Source organism: Bubalus bubalis, chromosome X (assembly GCF_019923935.1).
Source record: "Bubalus bubalis isolate 160015118507 breed Murrah chromosome X, NDDB_SH_1, whole genome shotgun sequence".
Lineage (NCBI taxonomy): Eukaryota > Metazoa > Chordata > Mammalia > Artiodactyla > Bovidae > Bubalus > Bubalus bubalis.
The window spans coordinates 17,266,493-17,287,357 of record NC_059181.1 but is presented as its reverse complement, the minus strand read 5'-3'; the positions used below and the strand labels follow the sequence as shown (position 1 = coordinate 17,287,357).

Here is a 20,865-nt window from a genome sequence, read left to right as displayed (position 1 = left end):
GACAAACCCTCCCCCAGCCCCACCCCAGTGAAGGAAGAATGACCCGGTTCCAGCTGTTCCTCATTGCAAGATCAGGAGTTAATGTGGATTCTTCCTTTGAATACCAAGGGACACAAGGGTGGGTGCATCTCCTGTCTGTTGTTTGTCATCATTTAACCGCTCAGTTGTGCTTGACTCTTGGGACCCCGTGGACTGTAGCCCACCAGACTCCTCCGTCCATGGGATTTTCCAGGCAGGAGGACTGGAGTGGGGTGTCCTTTCCTACTCCAGGCCATCTTCCTGACCAAGGGATTGAACCCACGTCCCCTGCATTGGCAGGTGGCTTCTCTACTACTGAGCCACTTGGAACATGGCTGCCTATAGCCTTTAGAAATGTCTACCATTTCCAGCTTGAGGGGTTCGGGAAAAGAGCCACATGTACTGAGACAGAAACCTGCAGAGCCCATATAGGATCCACTCACCAAAATGCAAAGGGTGTGAAAGTGAAAGTGAAGTCACTCGGTCGTGTCCAACTCTTTGTGACCCCGTGGACTGTATCCCACCAGGCTCCTCCATCCATGGGATTTTCCAGGCAAGAGTACTGGAGTGGGTTGCCATTTCCTTCTCCAGGGGATCTTCCCAACCAAGGGATCAAACCTGGGTCTCCCGCATTGCAGGCAGAGGGTGTGGTCCTGGGTAAATAGACAGCTCACTGTCATTCACAGGAGGAGACCCAGACAGATGGGACTTATGGTGCTGATGCGAGGCTGTGTTTACCGAGGTCCGAGCATGGGCACCGTGTAGGACCATTCTTGTAGAACAAGGGCCAGGAGGACGGAGCCAGCTTGTCGGTCTCCACAGTTTGTGTCCAGGTGTGGAGTGGAGTCCTGCGATTCCCTTCCTCTCTTGTGTTGCAGGTGGTGTTACCAGGATGACGGTGTCATTGGTGGTCATCATGTTCGAATTGACAGGAGGCCTCGAGTACATCGTACCCCTGATGGCAGCGGCCGTGACCAGCAAGTGGGTGGCCGATGCCTTTGGGAAGGAAGGCATCTACGAGGCCCACATCCACTTGAACGGGTACCCGTTCCTGGATGTGAAGGACGAGTTCACCCACCGCACACTGGCCACTGATGTCATGCGGCCGCGGCGGGGGGAGCCGCCCCTGTCCGTGCTCACCCAGGACAGCATGACTGTCGAGGACGTGGAGACACTCATCAAGGAGACTGACTACAATGGCTTCCCTGTGGTCGTCTCCAGGGACTCAGAGCGCCTCATCGGCTTTGCCCAGAGGAGAGAGCTGATTCTTGCCATAAGTGAGTAAAGCAGGGAGTCTCCAGGAACAAATGTGCCCCCAAATTCTCCAAGAGGTTGGAGAGGGTAGATGAGGGTCAGGGGGCTTCAGGCCAAGCTGAAGGCTTGTTCGTTTCACCTGGGGATCTGGCCAGACTGCAGGAGGTCTGGGGTGGTACCTGCCTGCTAAGTTGCTTCAGTTGTGTCCAACTCTTTGCGACCCCATTGACTATAGCTTTCCGGGTTCCTCTGTCCAGGGATTCTCCAGGCCAGAATACTGGAGTGGGTAGCCTTTCCCTTCTCCAGGGGATCTTCCCACCCCAGGGATCGAACCCACATCTCTTACATCTCCTGCGTTGGCAGGTGGGTTCTTTACCACTAGCGCCACCTGAGACCCTGCATTTCTCCCAAGCTCCCTCTTTTTTTCGATCAAACTTTAATGAAAAGATCATAAAATAACTATCTCGTCACTGTACATTAGGAGTGCATGCTCTGAATGGAGCAATCAGTGAGCAGCTTTACCACGACACTTGAGGGCTGTGCACCTGTAGCTCTGACCTGAATTTATTCAAACTCTTGTGGGAGGCCAATGGAGTAGGGTGGCTGACAGCAGCAGTGGCCAGTAAGGAGTGCGATCACGGTGTCCCCCTTCCTGGGAAGGGCACCTAGCAGGACACAGTCCCTCAGTTAGTTCCCATTTAATGAAACAGTGAAACCCCATTTTTGTGAATGGGCCAGCGCCCATGGACTTCCTGGGGGCTCACTGACCTAGATGCTGAGTTCTTTGCCTCAGAAACCTCCCTCGGCACCACTCAAGCCCTTCACGTCACTTCATGACGTCATGTCTGGTTCCAGCAGGTCAAGTCACGTGGGTTCCATGTGGGTCAAGTCAGTACTGTGGGATGTTTTTCCTCCTCACAGGCTAACTGGGCGAGCTGTGCCAAGGGGCAGGCTATTCACTTGGGAGAGGAGAGAGGAAATGGTGCCCAGGTGTTTGTTATGTCCCAGAGATGGGCGGCTCAAGCCTGAGGTCCCCTGTCGACCTATGGATGGGCACCTTGAAAGGGGAGCAGGAGGCAGAAGGATTACAAAGACAGGCCTAGGTGTGAGTCTGTGAAGGCCCTGGCAGGGAGCAGCGCTCCCCTCATCCCTGTGGTGGTGCTGCCAGACCTCCTGATGCAGCCGGGGTAAGGAGCCACAGAACGCATCCTCGGTGCGAGGTCAACATGAATGCCCTCCCGCTCAGCATGTTCCTCTGTCTTGCAGTATGCTGGGGGCCCATGGCCTAACTCCCGTGTGCCCTTGATAATTGAACTTCCAGAACGTTTATGAAGTTTGCCTCAGGGACTTTTCCAGGTGCGATGGCAGGAGCACCTCACTGGGAACATACCTTTGCTTATCCCCGCCCTTTGTTAACTATTTCGCAGGCTCTCCATTTGAATTTCTAGAACTTTTTCACGATGTAAAATAGCTTTTAAAAGATTTTTAAAGTATCTTCATCAAAGGCTTTATAAAAATAAGTTTAAGCAGGCTATAGTGTCTAATTTTAGCATGTTGCTGAAACATATTTACTTCTTTCCAAAGCAACAATTGATTGTATGTTTTAGACACAAAAGCACATTTGCTTTCTCTTTATTATAGGTCCTGTCACTTAATAGGTAGGTGCCTTTAGGCATGACTATAGCCTTATAAATAATGAAATTTTTAAAAAAAGTTGTATAGTAGGTTGGGTTTGTTTTAAATTAATGTAATCAGCAGCCTTTAAAAAAATTTATTCAATCCCTAAAATCTTTTAAGCAAAGGTTGAAATTTTAAAACTCAAGTAATAAATGTCACAGAATCCATTACCTATTGTGTAGCTGCAGGCACACCTGCTAGGAGACAGCTTACTAATTTTGCTGAAACCCATTACTGTAATCAAGTGGGAAGCAGTAATTGTCATCAACCAGTTCGAGAAGAAATTTCAGCTTGCCAACTGAGTGCTCTCCTAGAAGCTATGTTTGAAGTGTTTGGAGAGGCAGCACACAGTGTAAATAGTACCTATATGCTTTCCATCAGACGGAAAATAGTATGAAAGCTGCTATTTACATGGCTTCTGGGAAGGTAAGGTGTCTTTGGGTGTGAGCAGTCAGAAAAGCTATTTTCCTTCCAGAAGAGTCCAGTACCCTGGTGGAGTGTTTGTGGAATGAGATGCCCTTTTGTGGATACAGAAAAAGGACCTGAGCGTTGAGCTAATAGGGGCTTCCCAGGTAGCTCAGTGGTAAAGAATCTGCCTGCCAATGCAGGAGATGCAAGTTCGATCCCTGGGTCGGGAAGATCCCCTGGAAGAGGATACGGCAACCCACTCCATTATCCTTGCCTGGAGAATCCCCTTGGACAGAGGAGCCTGGTGGGCTACAGTCCACTGGGTTGCAGAGAGTCTGACTTGATTGAGCTTGAGCACAATTGAGCTAGTAATGATTCCAAGCCAGTTTCCCTTCCAGGGAACTCAGAAGCAGAGATTTTAGATAGATACAAGATAAGAAAAAACTGGTGCATGTGTACTACGTCACTTTAGTTGTGTCCGACTTTTGCAACCCCATGGACTGTAGCCTGCCAGGCTCCTCTGTCCGTGGAGTTCTGCAGGCACGAATACTGGAGTGAGCACTCGGCCCTTCTCCAGGGGATATTTCCAACCCAGGGATCAAACCCAAGTCTCTTATGCCTCTTCATTGACAGGTGGGTTCTTTATCACTGAGGCACCAAGGAAGCCCAGTAGATGAGACAAAGAACATTTTTTTTTCTTACATGTCATGTTTAAAATAGTATATAAGTTGCTCCTATGAAGCTGGGAATGTTGTATTTCCAGTCCATCTCTGGTATGCCAAACCATAGCTGCTGTCTTTGTTGGAGAGCAGCTAGTACATGTGGCCCCCTTCACCATCACATACATGTGGGGCAGTATATGGCCCTGGGCAAGGTCCTGGGACATGGGACTTTACTTCTTGGCACTCTTTGCAGTGATGCGGCTCTTGCTGCATTCAGCAGGCTCAGGCTCTTCTCGTCTTGAATTCTGCAATTAAGTGAGGACAGACCCAGAGAGGACTCCATGGGAAGCCACAAAGATGATTAAAGGGATGGAAAGTTAGAATCATGGGCCAGAGTTAAGGGAACTCTCTTTTTTTTTTTTTTTTTTTTGCCTGGTGGATGATTTGATGATGATTCTCCAGCGTATGGAAGAGGCTTGCTTACAAGGGCTCTCTGTCCAGAACTGAGCACCAAGAAACGTGTCTGATCTGTTGGGTGAGCTCTTTGTCCCTGAAGAGGTTTCTTCCTGGGAGCGCTGTTAATGATGGAAGAGGCCATGGGGAACAGTGGTGTCATCTGCTTCTTTCTGCTGGGGATGAAAACATACGTGCAGAGGGACTTCTCCATGCCTTATAAGCTATATGCATGCTAAGTCTTTCAGTTGTGTCCAGCTCTTTGCGACCCCATGGACTGTAGTCCGCCAGGCTCCTCGGTCCTTGGGATTCTCCAGGCAAGAATACTGGAGTGGGTTGCCATGCCCTCCTCCAGGGGATCCTCTGACCCAGGGATTGAACCAGTGTCTCTTATGTCTCCTGCATTGAGGTGGCATGTTTTTTTTTTTAACTACTGATGCAACCTAGGAAACCCTTATAAGCTATAATTTGTCACAAAATAATCTACTTTTTCTTCTAAATAGTTTTTACTTCTTTTTTTTTTTTTAACCACAACAGCTTTGTACTGACCGCCACTATAGTTGCTTCTAGTTTTCCTTTTTAACCTTTCTTGTTAGTTATGTGTGTTTTATGGAAGCTTTTATTTTTTTAAACTTCAATATCTGGCATCTGCCTAAGCTTTTTTAATATTAAAATTGTTTTAAATTTCGATTTTTTATTGAAGTATAGTTGATTTACCATCTTGTGTTACTTTCTCCTATATAGCAAAGTGATTCAGTTATACATAGATATACATTCATTATTATTCATATTCTTTTCCATTATAGTTTATTGCAGGATATTGAATATACTTCTTTGTGCTCTACAGTAGGACCTCATTTATCTGTGGAAGCATTTTTAATGAACAGGATGATAGAGTATTACCTCCCTAAAAATATGATTAGAGTTTCTCAACCATTGACATAGGGGCTGGATCATTCTTTGTTGAGAGGTGCGTACCTTTGAACTGTAGTATTATCCTTGTGCTCTACCCTGAGGGTGGAGGCAGAATTCCTCCCAGTTGAGAACCATTGCTCTGAAGCCATTGCAGTAACTTGTTGAGTAGCTAAGTCATGTCCAACTCTGCAACCCCATGGACTGTAGCACACCAGGCTCCTCTGTCCTCCACTATTTCCTGGAGTTTACTCACATTCATGTCCATTGAGTCAGTGATGGCTATCTAACCATCTCAGTCTTTTAAAATTTCTTGGCCTGTGACAGTTTGTGAAATTCACTTCATCAACACTTTGCTCATTACCCTCCGTGAACCTGACATGATGATCATACTGCTGCTAGCAAGTGCCTTTTTGTGGACTGCAGCTGGGGCCTTTTTGTTCAGCAGCGGAGAGCTCAAGGCTTTCCTCTAATGCCTCCTTTGTGAGATAGACTGTGTTGTGTATGGGAGGCAGAGCCAAGGGCGCTGATGGTCAGTAGACCTACTCACTCATTCATTCGGTTTGAATGATTGACTCATGCATGCATTTGGCAAATATCTGTTTTGTGTCTGCTGTATTCTAGGCATTGTCCAGGCACTGGGAACACAGCACTGAGCAAGAAATAACAGAGCTCAGTGCTGTTAGAATCAGGGCTTCTAACTCAATCAGTATATTCAGAGGCAATAGAAGCTTGTTATTTATTTCAACAAGTGGATCCACAGTTGGCTAAGTTGTATTTGGTTTTATGAGGGGTTCAACAAATCCATGTGATCAGTTCCTGATTGGGATTTGTGACTTGATCTAAACCTGATGTTCAACTGGGCTGTTGAAATAGGTGAAATTCCTATTATGTGGGACTTTGAGAAAATCAACCTGTCTATGAAAATGAGTAGGCTTCCCTGGTGGCTCAGATGATAAAGAATCTGCCTGTAATGCGGGAGATCCAAGTTTGATCCCTGGGTCAGGAAGATCCCCCTGGAGAAGGAAATAACAACGCACTCCAGTATTCTGGCCTGGGAAATCCCATGGACAGAGGAGCCTGGTGGGCTGCATTCCATGGGGTTGCAAAGAGTTGGGTACGACTGAGCAACTAATGCTTTCACTTTCATAAAAATGAGTAGTAAGTGTGTGTTGACTGTTGCTTCTCACCTTAGTGTTTTAGGATAGATGTGTCTTGATTTAGGAGAGAAATGTGTAGTGTGTATTGCGTGGCATCTACATCTGCAAACACGTTGTGCACCAGTGTCATCTGGTATTTGGGGTTGAATCTTACTCCATTTGATGTAACTCAATTGAATCTGACGCACATACTGTGCAGGCATTTGCCCAGCGGGCCCTCTGTTCCCCTTTTAAACAGAGACCCCTTTTCAAACTCAGTCTGACCCCGAATGCTGCCAGTTTTCCATTAGAGTATTCTGTGGCAATAAATGGCTTTAGAGCCAGCAGTTAGAATTTTTATTTTTCAAAGAACAATATAGGTGAATAGTCGTCTTTGAGAAGGCAAAAAAGTGTATTATAGAAACCAGGATCCATTTTAAGGCAAGCCTTGCTGTACCTTTTCCCTAACCTTTTCCCATGAACCAAAAGAAAGATTAAAATTCCAACAGAAGGAAAATCGCCTTGGAGAAATATCTGGAGACCGATGGATTTATTTCATGTGTGACTTAAAATAGCCTGGGTTTCTAGTACCACATAAAGCTGTATTTCTAATGAGTTCCTGTTACCCTACTTTTTCTGCAGCTTTTTTTCACATGGGCCTGTCTACAGATAGAAATAGGCTAATTGTTACCATAACAGTGTTACTGTCTTTCTTTGTGAAATCCACAAAATGGCCCATTTTTTTTTTTTAAGAGAGACAATCCAAAGGATTGGCAGTGGGGGAGGAGTGGGGAATGCAGCTTTTCTAGGGCTATTTTTTTGGTCCCAAGGCTTATATTTGGAATTAGGCTGTGTTTCTGGGCTATAAGTCTGGGATGGTCCTCTTGGTTTCTTGTTCCTTTCAGGATTTATAAATGCCATTTGGGCTCATTGTAAGTTAGTTTGTGAAAACACAACAAAGCAATGTATTAAGGTCATTGGGCAGCTCATTTTCATGTCACAGTTCAGCCCCTGATGAGGTGTGTTAGGAAAGCAGGGGTGCCCTGGCGTCCAGGCAAAGGCAGTGCATTCCCAGGAAGGAGCCATCCTGCTCAGGCCCATCTTGCAAGTCTTTGCAATGGATGATCAGGTCACACACCAGCAGGGGAGTCTCGCACAGCATTAGCTTAAGAGAAAGAGATGCCAATTCCACCACTGTTTGGCTGAAGCCTCTCATTAGGAGTGTACAGTTTGCCCTCTGCTCCCCTTCTCTGTGGGATTCAAGGTTGTTGGGGAGGGGGAGTCATGTATGGCTGTGGGTGGGGTGGGTTGGGCTGGAATGGGGAGAGGGACTCCACACGGGAGTCTTGTGCAGCTCACTGTCCTGCTGGCCCCTTCCAGAGAATGCCAGACAGAGGCAGGAGGGTATCGTAAGCGACTCGGTCATGTACTTCACTGAGGAGCCCCCCGAACTGCCGGCCAACAGCCCACAGCCCCTGAAGCTGCGGCGCGTCTTGAACCTCAGCCCTTTCACAGTCACCGACCACACCCCGATGGAAACGGTGGTGGACATCTTCCGGAAGCTGGGGCTCCGCCAGTGCCTGGTGACCCGGAGCGGGTGAGTGGCCGGACCCTGGGGGGCACAAGATGAAGGGCCCATGGGAGGCTGATGGGGACCAGGGACCAGTCCTCCTAAGAGATGTCAGTAGGCTGTGGCGAGTGCAGGAGGAGATGCCAGCAGGCTTGGAAGAAGGCTTCCGAGTGGGGCTGCTGTCTTCTGCCCTGAGGCTGAAGTTTGAGTCTAAAGGGGAGGAACCCGTGGGGAGGGGCTGGGGCTCCCTATCCCAGCCCCCACAGTGGTCCAGGTTCCTGGAGAAGGTTCACCCTGTTCTGCTAAAATGAGCAAGGAAAATCTCAGAGCTGATGAGAAAAATAGCTTGAGGCACACGATGCTCCAACACTCCGTCAGTGACACACTAAGAAAGAGAGATGGGAATCGCATAAAAACTGTCGCACATTTTTCACACATGCAGTGGTTGAGAAGAAGGATATCAGTCCCTTCACCTTGAAAAAGCCGTGCAATTGGCTTGTGGAAGCGGGCATGGCGAGGGCTGCAGCTGGGTTTTCCCATGCCACTGGGTGCTACATTCTGGATTTTTCTCATAGACAAATCACCACACACAAACGTGAGGTGCACATTGTGCTCAAGTTGTTCCCTGATGCACCAGCCTGTTGAAAATGACTTGATATTTTCCAGTGTGATCGCAGAGCCGTGAGCTTTGGTAGCTCGTGGCTTGGTCTCTGCCACAGCAGTATTGCTTTCGCACCATGTTATCAGGAAGCAGAAAACCAGTGCTGTAGAGATCAAAGGTTCATGATGGTGTGAGACGTGCAGTGCCCTGTGGGCCGGGCCTTGGGCTCAGGGGCTCTCCCGAAATGCGAGGGCCTCAGAAGCTTGGGTGGAGGAAGGGATTGGTCTGGTTCAGGTAGCTTGGAACCTGGGATTCTCTGCCTAGTTGATTGCTTTATGGGCTGGAGGTGGGAGGTAGGGTATGAGCTATGGAGATATTGGTACCTGAAATAGCAGTTTTGGCCTTTAGAATCCTGAGGCTCAACTCTCTGACACAATTTCCAGGGCTACCTCGCTCCTGGTTAACCCAGCAGTTCTCAAGCAGGGTGATTGGCCCTGCGGTGATTTGGGGGTGTCATAAGTGGAGGGGGCAGATGCTGCTACTGGCATCCAGTGGGTAGAGACCAGGGATGCTGTTTAACACCCTCCAGTGCACAGCACAGCCCCCATCAAAGCAAAGATTCGTCAGGCCCAAGTGATACTCCTGTTCCAGCTGAGTGTCCCTGGGCTCGCGGCCTGGGGTAGCCACAGAGCACACCTCACTTGGGCTTCCCAGGTGACTCATGGGTAAAGAATCTGCCTGTAATGCAGGAGACAGGCAGATGTAGGTTCAGTCCCTGGGTTGGGAAGATCCCCTGGAGGCAGACATGGCAACGCACTCCAGTATTCTTGCCTGGAGAATCCCCATGGACAGAGGAGCCTCTGTCAGCAGGCTACAGTCCATGGGGTCGCAAAGAGTCGTCCACGACTGAGCGACTGAGCACACAGCAAGCACCCCTCACTTGGAGAGATTTCTTCCTGCCGCCTTGCTCATGGCGGGCAGCACAGGTCTCTGCAAGGGGCTGAATTTGCACTTGACCCAGAGAACTCCTAGCTGACAGGATGAGTGTCCTCCTTAGCTCTGACTGCAGCTGGTGGGTGTCTTGTGCTTGAGGAGGGACAGTCAATGAACAGATGAATAAGCATTTGAGGCTAGAGATTATTTTTCCTGGTGGGTTCTTTTTTTTTGGTCCAGCTGTGCAGCTTGCAGGATCTTAGTTCCTAGACCAGGGATTGAACCTGGGCACACTGCAGTGGAAGTGCACAGTCTTAACTACTGGACTACCCGGTACTTCCCCTCTACTGGTGGATTGGCACCCAGTGGTTCTCAAACTTGAGCAGGCATCAGAATCTGAGAGGAGTAAACCTTCAGGTTAAACCCCGAGTACCAGGCCCTCCTGCAGTTACTGATCCTTCCGATCTGGGAGGGGCCCTGAGAATTGTACTTGTAACCAGCTCCCAGGGGCTACCGCTGGTCAAGGTCCCCACTTTATAAACGACTGAAGCCCACTGATGTGCTTGAATTTCCAGTGCTCGGCAGAAATACCACCGCGATCACCCGTGTCGTCTCAAGTGTCTAGCAGTTTCTCTTTCCCTTTAAAATAATAATCCCACGTCAGTTATCATTGGAATTTTCAGTTCTGGCAGGAAATTCTGCCCTTGACGCCTGCTCACACCTCACGGAGCCCCATGAGGTTTTCCTGTGAAGATCTGGGTGCCGAAATTGGCTCCGAATGTTCTGTGAGAACACAAAATCGCTCTCACTCTCTCTCACTGTACATACTTTAAACAAACACAGATGCTGATACGTTAGTGCTGGCAGGAGATCCTTGTTTGCGGGGCCTTTCATCTCCTCGGGCTTTGAGCCAGGGCAGGCCCGGCTCAAGCCAGCTCGTGTTTTTGATCTGTTCCATCACCATGTACCGTCCCAACTCTTGGCCGAGCCCCACAGCTCGTACCCTTGACTAGTGTAGTCTGAAGGACTTCTCAGGGCCTGGGCTCTATGGTGATCATGAAACCAGACCAGTAGCCAGAGAAGTCTTTGTCCTCATAAAGTTGAAGTCTTGGAAGTGTCCAGTGGCCAAGAGTGAATTTGGGATTTCCCCCATAGAGTATCTAGAAAGAAAAAGGGAGCAGAGGAGATGCTAGGTGGGCCTTGAGGTCCTGACCAGGGTGGTCTTCTCACAAGAGCCCTGGTGCTCTAATCTGAATTATGTTCATGGTCATAGATGGACTGTTTATCATTCCACAGATTCACTTGAACTGCTATCCAAAGAGGCTGGACATTGAAACACTTGATTTAGATCAAGTAGGACATTTCATACCACTAATAAACCCCCTTGGATTGAATGCTGCTTCCTTCTGGGAGGTTGCTTATCTTTCTTCTTTTTTGATATTTGAATGGCATCACTGACTCGATGGACATGAGTTTGAGCAAGCTCTGGGAGTTGGTGATGGACAGAGAAGCCTGGCATGCTGCAGTCCATGGGGTCACAAGGAGTCGGACATGACTGAGCGACTGAACTGGATTGAACTGAATTACTTTCGCAGACCAGGGCACAATTTATGCCTGAATCCAAGGCAGCTCCTGAATCCGTATTTCCCCAGAACTGTTACAACCAGCTTGACTTTCAGACATTATAGTTACCAAGCTTTAAGACAGGGCTGTCAGGACTGCAGATGCCTAGTGTTTTGATACTGTCTTAAGGATGGACATAAGGAAACAAAACCCAGGCTTTATAGTTATGGGAAGGGTGCCTGTGTGTGTTACAGTTAAGTTCTTGTCACTTTGCAGATGCTACCAAGTCTTTTTTTTGAAAGCAATATTGGTTTCTTCAGCATCTTGATGAGCTTCTATGTGAGGGAGAACTGGAGGAGTCTCAAAAAGTGTTACAAAAAAGAAAATCAAGGAGCTTGTCATCCACCAAGGAACATGGGTATCATCCAGTTTGAGTTATGTTCTCCAAGTGTTCTGGAGCGTGGTGTCCTGAGCCAGGCTTTCAAATACAAATGTCCGTAAGGACCGAAGAGACTTTTAAGCTGAACGACTGTCTGCTGATTGGTGGCCGCCAGCCTCAGAACTCCTTCCACCTCGGATGAAAAGGTTCTTCCTCCTTTCACATGCTGCTACTTCTCTGATGATCACACTCTTAGTTGTGTATTATAGGCATAAGCTTCTTGCCTTCTAACTATTCATTTTTTTATTTTAAAGGGAGTTGAAGGACTGTTATGGACTAAATTTTGTGTCCCCAAGCCCCAAATTCATACACTGAAGCTCCAGCCTCCAATATGGCTGTCTTTGGAGACAGTGTCTATATGGAGGTGTGTGTATGCATGCTGAGTCACTCAGTCATGTCTGACTCTCTGCGACCTCATGGACTGTAGTCCACAAGGCTCCTCTGTCTGTGGCATTTCCCAGGCAAGAATACAGGAGTGGGTTGCTATTTCCTTCTCCAGGGGCTCTTCCCGACACAGGGATTGAACCTGCATCTCTTGCGTTGGCAGGTGGATTCCTTACCACTGAGCCACCAGGGAAGCCCACTTTAAGGAGGGAGTTAAGGTTAAATGAGGTCATAAAAGTACCATCTGTAATCAGATGGGACTGATGTCCTTAGAAGGAGAGGAGACACTGGCGATGCCTGCATAGAGAAACAGGCCGTGTGAGTACATAGCCAAAAGGTGGCCGTCTACACACCCAGGAGAAACCAAACTGGCCAGCACCTTGATCTTGGCCTTCCCAGCCTCCAGTACCAGGAGAACATACATTTCTGTTGTTAAGTTACATAGTCTGTGGTACTTTCTTATGGCAGTACAAGCTGACTCCATCAGAACTCAGACTCACCTTGGCAGATTTAGGATAATAGCATCTTGTTTTATGGAGCATCTTTGATTTTACTGTATTTTTATAAATTTTAGAAATGTGTTTTAGTCACTGATCTATAAAAATGGTTAAAGTCAAGTAGCTCCAAATAGCTAGAAGGAAGAAAGTGTTAGTTGCTCGGTTGTGTGACTCTTTGCAACCCCATGGACTATAGCCCACCAGACTCCTATGTCCATGGGATTCTCCAGGCAAGACTACTGGAGTGGATTGCCATTTCCTTCTCCAGGGTGTCTTCTTGACCCAGGGATTGAACCTGGGTCTCTTGTGTTGTAGGCAGATTTTTTAATGTCTGAGCCATCAGGGAAGCTCAAGAATACTGAAGTGGGTAGCCATTCCCTTCTTCAGGGGATCTTCCTAACCCAGGGATAGAACCTGGGTCTCCCATGTCACTGGCAGATTCTTTAGCATCTGAGCCACTAGGAAAGCCCTACATAGCTGGAAGGAACAACGGTTCTTAGCTCTGTCCTCCTTCACCACCCCTGACCCTTCCATTCAGACAACCACTTTCTTCTCTCGTAAGAATTTTGTCTTCTTGAATTAATAGACTGTATTTTCTGAGCCATTCAGAATTACAAAATAATTGAGCAGAAAGTACAGAGTTCCCTCTCTGGTCCTCTCTGTTTCTCTTCCTGTTAACATCTTACATTTATGGTTTATATTTGTTGTCCTCAATGAGCCAGTATTGAGATGTTATTATTAACTATGATCCAGCTCAGTGGTAAAGAATCCACCTGCCAACGTAGGAGATGCAGCTTCGATCCCAGGGTTGGGAAGATCCCCTGGAAGAGGAAATGGCAACCTACTCCAGTATTCTGAGGAGCCTGGTGGGCTAACATTCATGGGGTCGCAAAAAGAGTCAGACACGACTAAGTGACTAAACAACAGTAATCATTTACTTTAGGGTTCACTTTTGGTGTTGTGCATCCTGTGGGTTTGGATAAATTCATAATGACATGTATCCACCATTGCAGTATCATCAGGAATAGTTTCACAACCCTAAACATCCTCTGTGGTCTGTCTGTCCATCCCTCCCTCCCCTCAACCTCTGGTAACCACTGATCTTTTACTCTCTCCATCGTTTTGCCTTTTCCAGAACGTCATAGAGTTGGAGTCACACAGTGTGTAGGGGAGGGAGGGGGTGTGCATTTCAGGTTCCTCCATGTCTTTCCCTGGCTTGATGGCTTGTTTTTCTTTCTGCTGCTGCTGCTAAGTTGCTTCAGTCGTGTCCGACTCTGTGTGACCCCGTAGACGGCAGCCCACTAGGCTCCTCTGTCCCTGGGATTCTCCAAGCAAGAACACTGGAGTGGGTTGCCATTTCCTTCTCCAGTGCATGAAAGTGAAAAGTGAAAGGGAAGTCGCTCAGTCGTGCCTGACTCTTAGCGACCTCATGGACTGCAGCCTACCAGGCTCCTCAGTCCATGGGATTTTCCTGGCAAGAGTACTGGAGTGGGGTTTTTCTTTCTAGTGCTGAGTAATATCCATTGTCTAGATGGACCAGTTTGTTGATTCACTCACCCACTGAAGGACGTCTTCGGTGTTTCCAAGTTTGGGCAGTTATATTTGAAGCATACATTTTCTAAGACTAAGGACATTCTTTTTCATAACCATGGAGCTGTATGCAAAATTAACAGTAGTTAAGTATATCATTCACTATCTAGTTCATATCATTTTCAGTCCAGAATTCCTTCAGTGTTCACACATTGCATTGGTTTGTTTTGCTTCTTTAGTCTCTATCTAGAAGAGCATCCTGTCTTTTTTCCTTGTTATTTATGACCTAGATTTGTTTTTAAGAGTTCAGACCAGTAGTCCCACATTGTGAATTTGTTTGATTGCTTCCTCATGGTTTGATTTTTTTCAAGTAGCTTCGGGCAATGTTCCAATATTGATGATGTCATAATGTCAGCTTTTCTGACTTGACTGGTGATAAGCTCCATCACTGGGATGAGGTGGTGATGGCCAGAGCGCTCTGGTATAAGGGGACATTTTTCTCTTTGTATGTAATCTGTGGAGGGATACTTTGAGACCATGTGAATTTTCTGTTTTCCAGCAACCATTTACGCAGTGGTTTGGGAATCCATTGATAAATGATTGACTAAACTAATGATTGCACTGAGGGTTGCAAAATGTTGATTTTCTAATTCTATTGTGCTTGATACATTTTTCCTCCAGTTTTTGAGACTATTGCTTTTAGTTGTAGTGCTTTCTTTCGGTTTTGTCTTCTGTGTTGCCATTATTCTTTTTGTTCAGCATGTTTTTTTAAAAAACACTGTCAGCATTTTACCTGTAATATTTCTAAAGTTTCATAGTCAATTATTTACTTTCTCTATTGACAATGTATAATATTAAACATTAACTAAAATTTAATGTAGCTTGTTCTTTTAAACACTTCAAGCAATTTAACATAAATATGTTATAAATGTGATTATTATAAACCTTATTACTGTCTTGTTTAGAGGTAAACTGCTGGCTAATTTCCAGTTATCTTCATTTTTTGCAGTTAACTAGGAAAAACAAATTTGACTCAGTCACACAGAAGTTACTGTCATATCTGCTCTTTTTCTCTTTACCTTGTATTCCGTATGGGTGTTACTGAGAAGGAAGAGAGTTACTACTATTCCTTTTCACGTATGAAAACTATATTAGATTCTCTGGACGTTCTATTTGTAATTAGTTTAGTATGCTTTTTATTTATTTATTTTTTAAATATAAATTTATTTATTTTAATTGGAGGCTAATTACTTTACAATATTGGAGTGGTTTTGCCATACATTGGTAGTATGCTTTTTAAAGACTTACTTATTTAGTTTTGGGCTCTGCTCGGTCTTGGTTGCTGCACAGGCTCTTCTCTAGTGCAGTGAGTGGGGGCCCCTCCTCCTTGCTGCGTGTGGGCTTCTCATTGCAGTGGCTTCTCTTATTGTGGAGCACGGGCTTTAGGGGTGCAGCCTGCACTGGTTGCGGCACGTGGGCTCAGCAGTTGCGGTTCCCTGGCTCCAGAGCACAGGCTCAGTAGTTGTGGCATATGTGGGAACCTCCTGAACCAGGGATCAAACCCATGTCTTTTGCGTTAACAGGCAGATTCTGTACCACTGAGCCACCAGGGAAGCCTTTGTATCATGCTTTTAAAGGCCCTTCTTGCTCTTTCCCTCTCTCGTGAAGACGTTCCAGTGAGATGGAGGGAAAGAAGTCCCTCTCTGCCCCAGGGTGTGATAGATGGGGAAACTAACACAAGAAATCAATCCCTTTTTCAAGGTTAAGGTCCAACGTGGTCATGGACAAAGAAGTCAGAATTCTGATCTTACAGTTTCACTGACCACTGTCCATTTCACCGGCTATACCTTACTGCAATACTGCTATGAGTACTTGTGCCCCCATCTTCATGTTCACTTCCTATTAGTAAGAGATGAGCTTGATACTTTGGCTTTAATTAAATAAATGGCAGTGTAGTACAGCTTTGTTTTCATATTTTTTGGTATATCATCATTTTTCACAGATAGGAGAAACCTGCCATTTAAAAAAAAATCTTTTCTTTTTCTTGGTTAACCCTTGTGTGGCCTATGGGATCTTAGTTCCTCAACCAGGGATTGAACCTGCACCCCTTGCATTGGAAGCAGAGTCTTAACCACTGGACCACCAGGGAAGCCCCAGAAACCTTTCGTTTTAATAGCCATACAATATTCCAGGGTGAGACTGCCATCCTTCTCTGTTCGCCTCTTCTTGGGGATGATGGAGATGAGGTGAGGTTAAGTTTGCAATGGAACTTCTTTTCCCTGGAGACTTGTGTACATCCTCTTCTTTCACTCCTTTCACTTTCCCCAAGGGGCGTGATTTGACCCCAGCAGATGTTCATTTTTTTTTTTTCTGATTTTTTTTTTTTATTTTTTTATTTTATTTTATTTTTAAACTTTACATAATTGTATTAGTTTTGCCAAATATCAAAATGAATCCGCCACAGGTATACATGTTCATTTAAATATTCAATAAAATCGAGCAGAGACAAGGGCTGCCATGAACAGTTGTGCAAGTGTGTGTTCATGACCCAGGAACACTGTTCACATGGTGTTTGTAAAAAGTAGGAGTTGGACAGTTTACAGTATAGGTGGCCCTATACCAGGGGCTCTGGGAACTGGCATTGTTTTTGTAAGGAGACAGCCATGGAACTTTGGAAGAGGAGGTAACTTATATAAATAGTCAGACATGAATGTCAAACTTTACCCTTCCAGTAAGATAGATTTAAAATTGAACCAATTGTTATACTTAAAACTTCTTACACTTAAAATGCCTTACACATGGGATTTCTGCAGTGTGATCAAGTTTCGACATTGGCTTTTGTAAGCCCCTTTTAACTGATTATATTCTTAAAAATTGGGTGAGTATATATTAGTCATCATAGGCTTACCACAGTAATAAGCAAGCCTGTAATATCAGTGGCCAAACACAATAAAGGTTAATTTTTCTCCCATGTCACTCACGTCCAGTATGAATTGCAGCAGGTGTGAGCTCTGCACCACACAGTCATCCCAGGGCCCAGGTCTTTGAATCTAATGGCTCCCGACTCATCCTCTGTGACCTCAGAGTCCTTTACTGGCTCCTTTATCTGGAACCATCAAATAAGAGAGGAAATGTGCAGGTGACTTGGGAGGGCCATTGCTCACCTCCACCCACAAGCCATTGGCCAGAGCTCTCTCAGTTGGCCCTATCCATCTGCAAGGATAGCTGGGAAATGTGGTCTCTCCCTGTGCCTGGGTGGGAAGGGCGCTGGGGATCAGAGAGAGGTGTGAATCAATATTGCAAGGCTGACCTTTTTTCTCTATTTTGTTTCTTCTCCAGGAGACTTCTTGGCATCATCACGAAAAAGGATGTTCTGAGACATATGGCCCAGATGGCAAACCAGGACCCTGAATCCATCATGTTTAATTAGAAACAAGATGGTAGTTTCTTTGAGAAAAATACAACTGTATCATTGGAAAGAAATAAACAAATGATAGTTATTATCCTAATGAATGGTCATGCACTGGGAGCAGCGGAAACAAAAGCTTTGTTTGAAAGGAAGGGGAAAAGAATGAAACTTAAAAAAATATACATCTATGAGTAGGCATTTTATAGCTTTAACCCCTTATGAGTTTCAAGCTGTCTTGTGAGTTTAGTAACTGCTGTGGGGGCATGTGGGTGGGGGTAAACGATGTGGTTTGTACAAGGATCTGGAACACAATTGCTGAGTCAAGAAACATTTGCCCCTTCTGTTGCAGGCTGGTGTTGGTAAAGCTTTGAATCTGAAAGGCCAAGGGGTATTGGCGTGTCAGTGTCCTTATTTATTGGTTCCTGAGGTTTGGCTGCTATGTTACTGAATCAGACTAAAGATATTTGCACTTACTTTGTTGGAAAAGAAAAAGAAATTAAATGTGAACATAGCGAAAGCTGCAAGTATGCTAGTGGGTTCACTTGTGACGAGCCATTGCTGGCTCCTGTTCTCAGCCTGTTTTATTGCTTATCCCTCAGTTTCTGAACCTAGATTGGGTCTTCTGCCTTGTTGAATATGAAGAAAACATTTCTCTATGCAAGACTATCATCTGGGGACTGCACAACGAACTGTTGGAGCGTTTAGTGCTGCGCTGTTTCCTGCCACAGAAAGAGATTTGTCCTTATTTTGAGGGTATACATACCCATCATTGATTTGCATCTCCATTGCATCTGCTTCATTTATTGCTGTTGCCTGTGCATTCTTAAATATTGATCAGTCTAGCGCTTTCCAAGGGCCATGTCCTATATTCTGCCAGCTTGCCATAGTGACTTGAATTTCCAAATAGCATATACAAATGTCAAAACAGACTACCCAGTGTTAGTGCTTATTTTTCTTCTCAGATCTTATTAAATACGGCTGCCGAGAGGGTAAGGCAGATGAGTTCTCAGTGGGAACTCCTCCAAATGGATTGCAAGAGAAATACTAAATTGATTCTAAATCTGTTCCATTCTCCTCTCTGTAGGATGCAAAACATCCAGCTTTAATGTATAAGCATGCACTTTCATATTAGCAATCAGAGCACAGGAGGACAGAGTTAAATTTGAGACAGCCAATTTGAGCATCTTTGAGTTGAACATAATGATACATTTATTCTTTTAGTCAGGACTTCGGTTGTGTCTGTGGGAAGGAATTAAGCTATGTTTCTTAGGTCCACTGGGTGATCTCGGTAAGATTGATGCCCCTTGTCCTTTCCCTTTTGTCTTTGTTCTTTCCTTTTCCCTGAGTCATCCTCATCCTTTTCAGTCTCATCATTGGCTCTTGATGTATCAGGTGTGCATTTGGCTGCAAATAATAGAAAACACACAGTGAAGAGTGGACTAAGAAACCTGGAGGTGGGCTCTCAGGACTGGGTATCCTTGATGACTCATGGCCTTTGGTACTTTTTCTCCACATCCTTACCCCTTACCCATTGGCTTCCTGCCTCATAGTCACAAGATGGTCACTGACCTGCCAGATCTGATAACTGCTCTCTAAAAGCTGGAAGAGGAATGAAGAGGCAGGTGACAAGGTGTATTGTGTGCGGGGGAAACACAGAGCTTTCCTAGAGATGATTGGCTTACCTCCATTGGCTGAAATTCTGGTGCCCCCCACTGCACATTAGTCTGGGAAGGAGAGTATTTAGCTATGTAGGCATGTTGCACTCAGTGAGATTGAAATTCTCTGACTAAGGAAGGGGGATTAGCCCTTGTGAGGGGGATGGCGTCTACTCTATTGGATGCTGTCATTGTGTGTTTGTCATTGTTCTTCCTGCCATCTTCCCCCTCTGTCTTGCTGACCCCATCAAACACTCTCCCGTGACCTTACAGCCCCCTCCCCTCTTGGATTCGACCTGGCACTCCCAATCAGAAGCCATCCTTTCTTAGCCCTAATAAAAATGTTTATTCTGGAGAGAAACCCATCTATAAGAGGGTTTCAGTGAAACTTCTAGTAGATACAAGAAAATATACTGATGGGTTTAACCTGACTGAAAACTTAAAGGAGTTGAAGTCAGATCCTGCTGACAAAAGTATGGAAAATGTGTCTGTAATTAACTGGCCTCCTTCCAAATAACAGCAGACAGCTACTTCAGTTTGGAACGGTCTGTGGTAGTAGAATATAATCTTAGGTCCTATAAGAGAATGACATTTGTGGTCGCACTCCCAGGACCTACGTACTGAGTGATGGATCATAATGTTTTGTTGCTGTTGAGGTTTCCATGGAACAGTGCGAGTGAAGCTGAATTCTCCTGGGCTTTCAGTCCTCAAAAGTCTTAATGTAGTTCCCCTCTTACTCCTATATAGGCTTTCCAAAGAGTTTTAGTCATAGCCTGGATTTATATAATCCAGGACACCCTGTTAGCTGAAACATGGAGCTTCAGAAGGGAACACAAAACGGTGAACAGACAGCCAAAGTTCAGTATAACCACAGAATTCGCCCTCCTCCAGCTGAGGCCTGGAAAGAGGAGAGGAGAGGAGCGGGGAGTTGACTCTGGGCTGAGGTCAACCATGGGCTCATGTCCTCTCCCCCAGTGCTTAGCTTAGAGTCAACTGTGGGGCTTAGAGGGCCAGCATTGGACACCCGGGTCAGGGCTGGGATGGGGGGCTTGTAGCACCACTGCCAGAGTCAACTGCCTGCCTCCCCTGGAGCCCTGACTAGCCGCTGATCCTGGCCTCAGACAGACTCACAGGGAACATACCGCTGGGCCCTTTGTTGCACGTGGATGGGGATTCTGAAGTGCGCTGTATCCGCATGTAGAACTTCGTCCACTTTACCTGGTGATCTGGTGAACGAGATGAGTAACTCTGGAACTCTGACTCAAGTTGAATACTGTTTTTGTTTCTTTTTCCAGAACCAAAGTTTGTAGACATTCGTAGAACTTGCTGGGTTCTCTCTGAATAGATTTTTTATGTGAATAAGATATAAATATGTAATGGAAAAGGAGTTCCATAATGAGGCACATTGACCTACTTCTTGCTGTCTTTTTCTATCACTGAGGGAATGTATTGTAGATGGACAGATGGCAAATAAAGAGCATCCTGAGTGTGACGTGTATTTCTTGTGTTTTTCAGCACATCCCCTGGGAATGCCCATGTGCATGTGGCTTTTATGGAAAGGCAAGTGTGCTAGAAGCAAATCCATATTCAGTGTTTGCTGTGGCAATCTCATAGTTCTCTATTTGAAATTTCTCGATGACTTGATAAAGGAGAGGACATGTCAATAGGTATTTATTTTTTTTTGGCCCTAATAAGTCACAGAAACTGAAAAAAATGTCCAGCAGTTTGTTTCACTTAGGTGAGAACCGATTCCTTTAAATT

The 20,865-nt window shown here is 45.8% G+C and overlaps 1 protein-coding gene across 5 annotated transcripts in view; it reads left to right on the top strand.

Moving 5' to 3' along the window:
* CLCN4 (chloride voltage-gated channel 4) overlaps positions 1-20,596 on the top strand; it is a 66,126-nt gene extending 45,530 nt beyond the window's left edge. For 4 of the 5 annotated variants that reach the window (XM_006050690.4, XM_025276630.3, XM_044937202.2 and 1 more), the window contains 3 exons: positions 897-1,295; positions 7,904-8,120; positions 17,380-20,596. In XM_006050690.4, the coding sequence (XP_006050752.1) occupies positions 897-1,295; positions 7,904-8,120; positions 17,380-17,470 (707 nt within the window). In that variant the 3' untranslated portion in view covers positions 17,471-20,596. Of the gene's footprint in view, positions 1-896; positions 1,296-4,481; positions 4,555-7,903; positions 8,121-17,379 lie in introns of those variants that run through there. The other variant, XM_025276632.3, reaches the window with a different exon arrangement.
* Positions 20,597-20,865: the final 269 nt, after the last annotated feature.